General features: G+C 64.6%; 1 protein-coding gene across 2 annotated transcripts; it reads right to left on the bottom strand.

Annotated features, from left to right (window-relative positions):
• Positions 1-64: 64 nt before the first annotated feature.
• On the bottom strand, positions 65-6730 carry CSF3R (colony stimulating factor 3 receptor). Of its 2 annotated transcripts, XM_064398310.1 has the most exons (16): positions 6620-6730; positions 5756-5851; positions 5181-5480; positions 4982-5105; positions 4742-4911; positions 3904-4058; positions 3570-3729; positions 2881-2963; positions 2574-2787; positions 2243-2431; positions 1923-2024; positions 1267-1413; positions 950-1090; positions 727-817; positions 543-624; positions 65-449 (listed from the first exon to the last, which is right to left on the bottom strand). In XM_064398310.1, the coding sequence occupies exons 2-16, from the start codon at positions 5823-5825 to the stop codon at positions 78-80; spliced, it is 2400 nt and encodes a 799-aa protein (XP_064254380.1). In that variant the 5' UTR covers positions 5826-5851; positions 6620-6730; the 3' UTR covers positions 65-77. The 2 variants fall into 2 exon arrangements, with proteins under 2 accessions (XP_064254380.1, XP_064254381.1); XM_064398311.1 differs by lacking the exon at positions 6620-6730 and having other exon boundaries at positions 5756-6220.
• Between the last annotated feature and the right edge of the window lie 4029 nt (positions 6731-10759).

The raw sequence follows: 10759 nt of genomic DNA, 5'->3' as shown, positions 1-10759 counted from the left end.
TTCGGAGGGACACGCTCGGGAGGGCACACGCACCCGGAGCGGGCGGAGCCGGGCAGCGCTGCCCCGCTCCATCCCCGCTAGTCCGCCCGGCACTCGTGCAGCTCCTCGGCCCCGCCGAGGCGGAGCCCCTGCAGCAGCGGGAAGGTGGCGGGGGGCTCCTCCAGGACCCCCCAGTCGCCGCCGCCGTCCCCGCGGCCCCGCAGGTTCTCGTAGAAGCGCGGAGCGGGCTCGGGGAGCAGCCGCTGCCCCCGGTAGCCCGCGCCGCCCAGCCGCGCGTACTGCACCGGCTCCCCGGGAGCCTCCTGCCGCACGTAGGGCCGCGGCAGCGCCGCCGGGGCGGCGGCCAGGCCCGGGGGCTCCTTGCCCGGCTGCTTGCCCGGTTCTCCTTCCAGCACAGTGACCGTGGAGATGGCGGCCGGGCCGGGCTCCCTGGCGGCGAGGAGCGGCTCCTGGGGGCAGCGGGGGTCACGGGCGGTGCCAGCTGTCCCCGCTGTCCCTGCCATGTGCTGGCTGGGCACCGGGGAGCACCCGCCGGGTCTCACCTGCGGCAGCGCTGCCGGCACCCACTTGCCCAGGCTGCTGTTGGCGGGGTCGGGGACGCTGGGCCAGAGCTGCTCCTTCATCCTGGGGAGCAGGGGGACGAGGGGCTCAGCCAGGAGGGCTGCAGTGGGTGGCCTCAGTGCTGGTGGCATCCCGGCCAGCCCGGGGCAGGGCTCTGCCACTCACCGCTCGTTCTTCTGGAAGCAGATGAGCAACACCACGAGCCCGACAAAGACCAGCCCCAGGCTCAGGAAGAGGAACTGGATCTCGCCGTCATCTGGGAACAGGGACAGGGTCGCAGGGAGCTGCAGTGGGCACTGCCAGCTGGGCTGTGCCACGATGCCAGGGCAGCTCTGGGGGCTGCAGGTCCCCCCCACGCCCCCCTGGCCCAGGTGGCTGCAGCCCTCACCCAGCACTGTGGTCACCAGGGTCAGGCTGGTGCCGTTGGTGCTGCCGGCAGCCGTGGATGCCATGATGTGCACCTTGTACAGGGTGGATGGCTTCAGCCCCCGGATGGCAAAGGAGCTGAGGGAAGGAGTCACAGTGGCACCTGGGGACACACGGGGCTGTTGGTGGGGCAGAATGCAGGCCGGGAGCCCTGTGAGGGACCCACAGAACCCCCTGACCCTCTCTGAGGAGGACACAGGGGCTCCTGACATCTCCACCCAGCACATCGAGCTGGGACAGAGGGCCAGGTCAGTGGTGCTGCCCCTGGGCAGGACTCACTGGCCACGTTGGTGTTGCTGCTGGCCCAGAAGATGGTGTAGCTGGTGATGAAGCCGTTCTGCATCTCCACCGGCAGCGGCTCCCAGCACAGCTCGGCCTCTGACTTGCTGATCCTCTTCAGGTGAAGCTTGGGGGCATGGGAAGGTGCTGGAAAGAGCAGGACAAGGAGGGGACCAAGTGCTGAGCAGAGCCACTGCCTCGGGTGGGAACTGATGGGGTCAAGTTCCCCAAGGTGTGTGGGGGGGTCCCACTCCCAAGGTGTGGGGGGGTCCCACTCCCAAGGTGTGTGGGGGTCCCACTCCCAAGGTGTGTGGGGGTCCCACTCCCAAAGTGTGGGGGGGTCCCACTCCCAAGGTGTGTGGGGGTCCCACTCCCAAAGTGTGGGGGGGTCCCACTCCCAAGGTGTGTGGGGGTCCCACTCCCAAAGTGTGGGGGGGTCCCACTCCCAAGGTGTGTGGGGGTCCCACTCCCAAGGTGTGGGTGTCAGGACCTGCCCGTGCTGCAGGGGGACTGAGAGCTCACTCAGAGATGAGCCAAATCCAGCCCCCCGGGCTGAGCTCTTTGGTACAGCCCCTGGATTTGGGGTACACGGGGAAGAGGTGGCTCCTCCTTTCGGAAGGGCGAAGTCCTGGTGGTGGGGCACCCTCCCCACGTACCTTTCTGCTGGGAGTAGGCTGTGGTGTGGATGGGCACCCCGACAGAGCCCTCGTAGAGGGGGTACAGTGAGATGTTGTAGCGCTGGAAAGGCTCGATGCCATCTGCAAGGGAGAGCAGAGGGGGGGAGCCGGGAGCTCGGGCACTGCTGAGACCCCCCAGCACCACGGCACCCCCCACCCACCTGGGGGCGGATCCAGAGGGAGAAGGGAGGGTGGGGAGTGGGCTGCGGGCAGGGCTGGGTCCTGGTTTGGTCAGGAGGGGTGCCAGCCCTTTGGGACAGCCCACCAGAGGATCAGGGCCCCCTGGCAGGCCCCCTTACCCTGGATGAGGGCTGCGGTGGCTGCCCCGTCCCGCTCCATCTGCCAGCACGAGCTGCAGTGCCCAGGCTCTGCTGCCACCCGCTGCCACTCCAGCACGTAGGCGATCGCTGGGGCCAGCGGTGCCTCCCAGTGCACCCAGAGGCTGCGCTCGCCCCCGGGCACCGCCCGGAGCCCGGCCAGGGGCTGACCTGAATGGGACAGCAGCCGGGATGGTGGGAGAGAGGAGCACCTTTCACACCTCTCCCCCTGTACGCCCGGGTTTGGAGTCTGCCCTCTGTTTGCCCTGGCAGAGCCCCGGGGACACGCGGGGGTTTCGGGCACTGCCCCCACCTGTCCTCTCCAGGAGGATGACCTCGGTCGGGGCCGACTCGCCGGCAGCGTTGTAGGCTGACAGATAGACCCTCCTGGTGGCCGCGGGCACCGAGAAGTTGCACTGGGTGAGGGTGGTGTTGCAGACGGTGGGGGGGTCCCTGCCCCTCCTCCGGGGGCTCAGGGTGACGCGGTAGCCCAGCACTCGCCCGTTGGCCTCCCGCTGCCGTGGGGCCTGGTGCGGGCAGGGCGGCTGGGTGTCAGTCCTGGGTGGGTGGGTGTCAGTCCCTGCAGGGACCTCAGGCAGTGCCTCCCGACCCCTGCTCACCTTCCAGCGCAGCTGCACCTCCAGCCGGCCCCCGGCCCCGGCCGGCTGAGCCCCCCACCACGCGTCCAGCTTCCCTGCGGGGGCTGCAATGGGAGGGGGAGAAGCTGAGAGGGGCCCATGTGGCTGTGCCCCCAGCACTGTGCCCTGTGCCCCCAGCACTGTGCCATGTGTCCCCAGCACTGTGCCCTGTGCCCCCAGCACTGTGCCATGTGTCCCCAGCACTGTGCCCTGTGCCCCCAGCACTGTGCCATGTGCCCCCAGCACTGTGCCATGTGTCCCCAGCGCTGTGCCATGTGTCCCCAGCGCTGTGCCCTGTGTCCTCAGCATTGTTCTCTGTGTCCCCAGCGCTGTGCCATGTGTCCCCCAGGTTGTGCCCTGTGTCCCCAGCGCTGTGCTCTGTGTCCTCAGCATTGTTCTCTGTGTCCCCAGCATAGCACCATGTGTCCTCAGCACCATGCCGTGTGTCCCCAGTCCTATGCTGTGTTCCCCAGCACCACACTGTGTGTCCCCAGTGCTCTGCCATGTGTCCCCAGCACTCTTCCCTGTGTCCCCAGCACCATACCGTGTGTCCCCAGCACCATGCTGTGTGTCCCCAGTGCTGTGCCGTGTGTCCTCAGCATTGTTCCCTGTGTCCCCAGCGCCGTGCCGCCTGCTCGGGCAGAGGGCACCCCCGGGTGCCTCACACTCACCTTTCTCGTGGGTGGTGTAGTTCCTGCTGGGGCTCCACTCGCTCCAGGAGGCCAGCGGCGAGGCTGAGCTCCGCCGGCAGCGCATCTGGAAGCGGTACTGCGTGCCGAACAGGAAGCCGCAGCGCTGCGCAGTGCCCGCCTGGCCCACGATGCCCGTGACCTGGTGGCAGCCAAACGAGGGCTGTGCTGGCTCCTGCCCCGCGCAGGGCTGGCCCTGCTGTGGGCTCGGGGGACACCTTGCTGTCCCACCACACGGGGACCCTTCCTCTCCCACTGCCTGGAGCAGAGGGAGGGTCCTGGCTGCTGCCCACTCCCCTGCCCCTGCAGCACTCACCAGGGCCCAGGCGGGGTCCTCGGGTGCCCGGTAGCGCAGCTCACACTGCAGCTCCATGTGCTCTGTGCCCCACGCCACATCCCAGGCCAGGGCAATGCAGTCGGTCTGGAAGGGGATGGACTGGATGCTCTGCAGGGTTGGGGGGTCCAGCTTGGCTGTAGGAAGAGAAGGGGAGAGTTGAGAGGTGTGTGGTGGGCCGGGCTCAGAGCCACCACCTCACATGTGCCTGTTGCTAATGCCAGGAGTTGCAGCCAGGGTGCTGCAGCAGGAAATGGGGGAAACCACCCCAAAACATTTAGGAGAATGGCTGGTGGCAAGGGACAGGAGCCAGTGTGTGGCCCTGCTTGGGATGGAGTAATGCAACACTGGCACAGCTCTGCATTAATGCCTATGCAGAGAAAACAGATTCCATAGGGTCTGATGCCTGGAGCACCCCACATTTGGGTCTGCTCAGGGGTGAGAGTGTGGCATAGCCATGGGAGAGCTCAGCTGGTGCCTGGGCAGCCCTTCCCCAGCCCCAGATCAGCACGGATAAGCCTCTCCATCTAGGAAGGCTCCTTTTATAAATAGTTTATAGGCACGGGATCCATTATTAATAGAGCTGCTGAATAAATGGGTAATCAATTGCTGCAGGAGCTGTGGAGTGCAGCAGGTCAACTGGCAGCTCATAACTGCCGTGTGCTGCTGGCTCTGCAGCACAGCGCTGGCTCCGCTTCATCCCGGCAGGACATTCATCACAGGACCTGCCCGTGGAGCAGCACCCCAAGGCCCCACGTGCTTTAATGTCACTTTAATGCCCGTCAACCACTGATGAGCTTCGCTGGCCCCCGTCACTCACCCACGTCCATGGGGTCGATGCGGAGGTGCTCGGACTCGGCCGTGCCCAGGGCGTTGGTGGCAGACACCCAGATCTCCATCTGCCGGTACAGCTGCAGCAGCCGGCGTGGCACCGTGCAGTGGCTGTGCCCTCCTCGCGGGGTGCAGCCCGTCACTGCCTGGGCTCTGCTCCTGCAGCACACAGGGCAGTGGGCTCGGGGTTCTTGTGGGTTTGGCAGGGGACAGTGGTCCCGGGACTTACCCCGTGCATTTCAGCACGACGCTGGTGGGGAGGTGGCTGTCGGTTCCCTGCTGCCATTGGCACGTCAGCCCGTAGTCACCGAGGTTCAGGACGCAGCTGAGGTTGAGGGGCTTTGCAGGAGGGTCTGGGGGGGAAAAAACCTGAGCAAGTGCCCCTCCCTGCTGGGAAGGAGAGTGACCTGTAGTGGCAGCAGACTTACAGCCCGCCCTGATCTCGGCCATGCCAACGCGCTGCCTGGTCCCATTCCACTCCACACAGCAGAACAGCCTGGCCTGAGTGTGGTTGAAGCGGGGCAGGGTGAGGTTGGACACCTCTGTGCCCCCTGGACCCTGGCGCTGGCTCCCAGCCACGAGCTTGTTGTCCAGCATCCAGCTGATCCGGACCCTCCCCTGCTCCAGGCCGTGGCACAGCTCTCTCTGGACGGTGCAGGATGCCCTGACAGCCGAGCCCAGGGGCACAATGGGGGGGCTCACGGTCACCGAGGCGCAGCCCAGTGTCCCTGTGGGCAGGAAAAACATGTCACATCCTGGGCACAGCTGTGACAAAGCCATCGGAGCTCCTCAGCGCCCAGGCAGGACACAGGGACGAGCATCTTCCCTTAGAGGGGCCCCCCACTCTGGAGAGGAAGAGCCGAGCGTTGGGCAAGGCACGGGCACGTGCCAGGCTCCATCCTGCCCGTGCCCGCCGTTCCTGCCTGCCCCGGGGCCCGGCCAGGGCACGGGCTGCCGGGGATGGCGTGGCTGTGGGACAGGACGGGAGGGATCCCGCACTCACCGCCCAGGTGGAGGAGCAGGAGCAGGGAGAGCTGCCGCAGGAAGGGTGTCCCAGCACCGCACCCGGCCATGGTCTCCTCCGTGGCTTTGGCATCACCTGGAACGGAGAAAGCGGCTTGTCCTGGGGGTCAGCAAGGGCTGGGGACTAGGTGGGCTGAAGGAGCCGGTCTCCATTGTCAGCAGCTTTTCCTGGAGCAGAATGTCTTTTCGCTGTCGGCGTCAGCCCTTCCCGCAGCCCTTCTGACACCTCCGCCCCCGGCTCGCCGCCCGCGCCGCCACGGCCGCCGGAGTGGGAAGCGCGGCGGAGAGACCCCGGGACGCGGGTCCCCCGCACCGCCGGCACCGGCCCGGCCCCGCGCCCCATCCCGGCACGGCGCCCTGTGCCCGGCCGCAGGCACGGGGTGATTTTATCTCCACTATCTCCAGCCGCTGCCGGGCAGAGATTTGCGGTTTGAGGGCGGGTGAGGGCGGCGGAGGGCGATAAGCGGGGAGAGGGAAGCGAATGACCGGCAGCAGCAGAGCGGGACTGGCCGGGGCTGCGGGGTCCTGCCCACGCCCCTCCCGGCTGTCCCCTGCCTGCTGCTGGGAATGGCCCTGCCAGCGCTGGCTGCCTCTCCCCCTGCCTGGATCCTCTGCCCTGGATGGGTCCCAGCCACGCTGGTGGCTCAGGAGGGGCTGCCCACACTGTGCCCAGCTCTGGGTGCCCGCAGCTCCTCGCCCCCAAGCCAACATCCAGAGGGAGACAAAGCACTCGGGTGTGGGACGTGTGGCTGTCCCAGGCAGGGGACTGGCACAGCAGCCGCAGACCAGGTGCTGCTCAGTGGGTCCTGAGTGGCACCCAGCCCTACCCCAGCTCCATCCCTACCTCGCCTCCATCCCGGCCTGTCCTGTCCGGTGTGGCCGGCAGCGCTCACCGCCCGCTCCGGGCGCGGGGCTCCGGCGGCTGCCCGTGCTCGGAGTGTTTGCTAACATGCTGCTTTTCCCGTTAGTTCCTCAAAACCAGGGCCGTTAGTTGCTGTGACGCTCTGAAGAAGGTGATTGCAAAACACTTCCCTGAAGTCTGCGACCCCCTCCTTGCCGGCTGCGGGCAGGAAAGCCCAGGGGGCACGGGCACCCCGAGCCTCACCCTGCCCGCTCCGGGTCAGACCTGGCACGGGGGCACAGACAGCTCCTCACTGCAACTGCCCTGGGGCCAGGCTGGGCTGGGGGACAGGCAGGACTCTGGGGAAAGTGGCAGCAGGCCATGGGCCAGGGAGTGAGCAACTCAAGGGGCAGGAGGCAAACCCAGCTGTGTGATGCTGTCTGGGAGCAGCTCACATCCCCGTGTCTGTGTCCACATCCACACAGTCCAGCTTGCCCCAGGGTGAGCAGCCCGAGGGCAACCCGTGACATGATGATCCCACCAGTATCTCCCAGTACTGACCATTAACTGTGTTATTTCACAGCTCCTTGCCTGGGGCCGTGCCGAGCTGCTGTGCCCACCCGTGCCAGGCTGGCACACGGCCCCGGCGGGGAATCCCGTGTCTGGTGGGATGGGGCTGGCATGGGGGTAAACAGAGGTTTGCTCAACCCTCCCACACTCGCAGCCTTCGCAACCACGGCGGCTGTTGTGCAAAGAGCTGTTTACTCTGCCTTGGGGCGGGGTTTCATGTCCATGCTACAGGGCTCACATTGCCCCACACTGCCAAAATCTGGGGTCCAGCGCAGCCCCCCTGGGAGCAGGGTGTGTTGGTGTGGTGGGAGAGCAGCCTGCAGAGATCTGGCTTTGCCTCCTGCAGAGCCGGAGGGGATGCCTTGGGGCTCTCACCACCGACCTCACAGGCCCGACAGTCCAAGAGAAGGCACTTTCCCCCAAATCTGCCCTGCTTGTAACGGGTCAGGCTGCTGGCAGGGGACGGGTGAGGGCTCAGCAGCCTGGGCTGGGCACGGGGCCGATGCCCACTGCCTGCCCGGGCCTGGGAAGCTGCCCTCGCAACATTTCCCGGGGGTGTAGCAACCCCCAGCTCTTCGGGACGGAAGCCGGTGCCGTGCGGGCTGTTTACCAGCCGAGCAGGAATATCCGTGGGTAGCCATGGCGACCTGGGCATCTCCGTGGGAACCGAGGGCGTAGCGCTGCAAACACCCAGCTGGACACCGGCAAGCGCCCGCCGCCGGTGGGGCCCCGCCGCAGGCTGGGATCCGGGCTGGGGAGGGGACTTCGCATCCCTCACCAGCGCTCGCCTGTCCCGGGGCTCGCCTCGCCCTGCCCTGCTGGGAAAGGCTCGTCCCGGGCGGCTCCGAGGGTGCCAAGAGCCGCCCGAGAGCGGGGATGGAGCAGACGTGCCCCCTGTCAGCGCTCTCGGTTCCCCTTCGGCTCTGAGTCACGCTCACAAGCTCCCGGACCCCGTCCCTGCCATGGGACAGGAATGTCAGGCAGGGTGCAGGGTGCCACCCCTGCAGGGATCCCGAGCCTGGCAGAGGGGCTGGGGCAGGGGGGTGAGAGCCAGCTGGGTGCCCGAGGGTCCCGCAGTGCAGGTGACACAGGCCATGGTGCAGGACAGCTTGGAGGGAGGGTGGATGCTCACGAAGCAGTTTTGGGGTGAGTGGTGGGGCCGTGGCTCCCGGTATGTGACATAGGAGCCTCCCAAGCCTGAGGCCACCAGGAAAGGGGGAAGGTGGAAAGGGGAAGAAGCTGCGGGGTTTTTCCTGGTTGCAGGGTGTGGGATGGGGTCTGAAGGCATTGGGCAGCATGGCCAGGCCCTGTGGGCAGCTCTGGTTGCAGTCCACAGGCAGCAGCCCCACCTTCGGTGCTCAGGAGCTCTCAGCAACCTCTCTGTTCCCAGTGCCTCTGATTCCATCCCTGCTGGGTGGATCATTGCTCTTAAACAGAATAAAGTACATTCCTGGTGTGTAGCAGCTCCGCAGGCAGCAAAGCCCAGCTCCCCTAAAGGGATTTTCCCTTTCTTCTTTTCACTCCCTAAAAAACCAGAATATTGCCAGTCACGTAAGATGCAAGATCTAACTGCAAAAGCTTCTGCAATCTCTAATGGGTGAGGAGAGCTGGTTAATTGGTGCCCAATGCAATTAGTTCAGACTACCCCCTTGCTCAGCCATCAGCAATGAGGAGGGAGCAGAGCCCTCCCCATCAGAGAGGGCAGAGATGGTCAGGAGAGGATCCTTGGCTCCAAATGGCATCACCAGGGGACAGGGGGACACGGGCAGCCTGCCAGCATGGAGCCACTCCTGGGACACCCATGCAGGACCCTCCTGTGTCTGCAGGCTCTGGTCACCCAAACACCAGAGGTGTCCCCAGTGCCTGTCCCTGCTGTGCCACTGCCAGCTCTCCCCAGCGAGGCAGTTTGGAGAGGATTGATGGCAGGGGTCCTGGAGGCTGACCTTGAACAGCTCCCGGCACATTCCTGCAATTAATGAGGCAGGAGGATTAATTTCTGCGCGGCAGATCCGGGGAGGCCCTGATGGGCATGGGGAGGGGAGGAGGGGTGGGATGTGCTGCCATTATTCATCTCTGCTCTGCAAGATGCCAAAGTGGTGCCAAGGGGCTGCAGCTCCAGCTGGGCAGAGTGGTTTGACAGGGTGGATGGGCAAGAGGGAGAGATCCTCCATGGCCCACCTAGAACTTGCCTCTCCCTAAATTCCTGCCTTTGTTGCACAGGTGTCTGTGGCAGAGGAACATCCCCAAGAGCTTTGGCTGAGCCCTGCACCAGCCTCTCACCCCTCATATTCCTGGAAATTCCTGCTCTTTTCTGCTGAGTCACTCCAGAGCTCAGACTTGTGAAGCATCTCCTCCTTCTGCTGTTACTGAAAAAAAATTTCCCTTTGATGCTGCCTCCCATCAAACCCCCTGGGCAGGGGCTTCTCACCCCCCAGCACAGCCCCTCACCTGGCTGTGCCCGTGGTGCCAGGCACCAGGTCTGACTCTGATCCCAGCTGTGGGGGCCACTCCCGTCACTTCCCAGCAATCAGGCTGCAAGCAAAGCACTATTATTTTTCTGCTCTAATAAACACCTCTGACAATAATAGAAAAAAACCCCAGCTTTTATCAGGAGGAAAGGAAAAGGATACCTGGGGATTATTTACTCAGAGTCAATAGCTGCAGGTAGGGGCTGCCAGCCCAGGCAGGCACTGACAGCTGCTCGTGGCTGGAGCATTGCATGGAAAAGGGCCAAAGCTCTCCCAAGTGCTCCCCCATTGCTCCTGCTGTATGAACCCCCCATCTGGGCTGTGGAGACCCCCTTCATTCCCCATCCACGTCACTTGGGACATGCTGCCCGTGCCAGGCCCCTGGAAGGCATGGGGAGATCTGGGTGCTCGAGCTGTGGGGCAGGAATGTGACTTGGAGCTGGCACTTCTCCTCTTCCAGGGGCTGAGATCTGGGAGAGCAAAAAACCCACGCTCAATTGAGCTAATCACAAAGGCAATGAAATGTCCTCGTGAGGTTATAAACATCCCTGCTTGAACCCAGTGACACAGGGAAATAGGAATCCAACCAAGCAGCCTCCAAAAGTGCTTTATTCCCCATTATTTTCATTAGCTGCCTTGTAATTTGATTTGTCCCTCTCCTGCTGCTGGCTTTTTCCATGGCCAAGAGGAGTGACAGATGAAACATCCCCAGATGAGCCTGACAGTGTCCAGGGGGGTCAGGAGTGGCACAGCTCCCCTGAGTCTGAGCCCTGTGAGGTGGGACTGAAGGTTGGGGTGCCTGCACCACCCTGATGTCTCTGAGACTGCCCAAATCTCCTGGGCAAGACTCCCTGAGCCTCAGGCTGTAGTTCCCAGTGCCATCAGTGCCCTTCCTGGGGGGCACAGGGCGAGGGTCCCAGGGCTGGCACTGTGTCAGCTCCAGCACCTGTCTCCGGGTGATCCTGTGCCCCCTGCTCCACCCTGACATCCTGTCCCCATTATCTGCAATTTCCTTGAAAGCTGTCAGGCATGGAAGGGGGCCCCTTTGCAAATGAGGAGAGGAGGAAACAACCAGGTCTGCATTTATCCCACTAGAAATTAATCC

This window comes from Passer domesticus, chromosome 24 (assembly GCF_036417665.1).
Source record: "Passer domesticus isolate bPasDom1 chromosome 24, bPasDom1.hap1, whole genome shotgun sequence".
Lineage (NCBI taxonomy): Eukaryota > Metazoa > Chordata > Aves > Passeriformes > Passeridae > Passer > Passer domesticus.
The sequence above is the reverse complement of the archived record's forward strand: the minus strand, read 5'-3'. Positions and strand labels throughout refer to the sequence as shown.

Coding starts and splice junctions, on each gene's coding strand:
- CSF3R (XM_064398310.1), bottom strand. CDS start 5,825: ATGGCCGGGTGCGGTGCTGGGACACCCTTCCTGCGGCAGCTCTCCCTG. Junction 5,481..5,755: donor CCTGCTCCTCCACCTGGGCG/GTGAGTGCGGGA, acceptor TCCTGCCCACAG/GGACACTGGGCTGCGCCTCG. Junction 5,106..5,180: donor GGCCGAGATCAGGGCGGGCT/GTAAGTCTGCTG, acceptor TTTCCCCCCCAG/ACCCTCCTGCAAAGCCCCTC.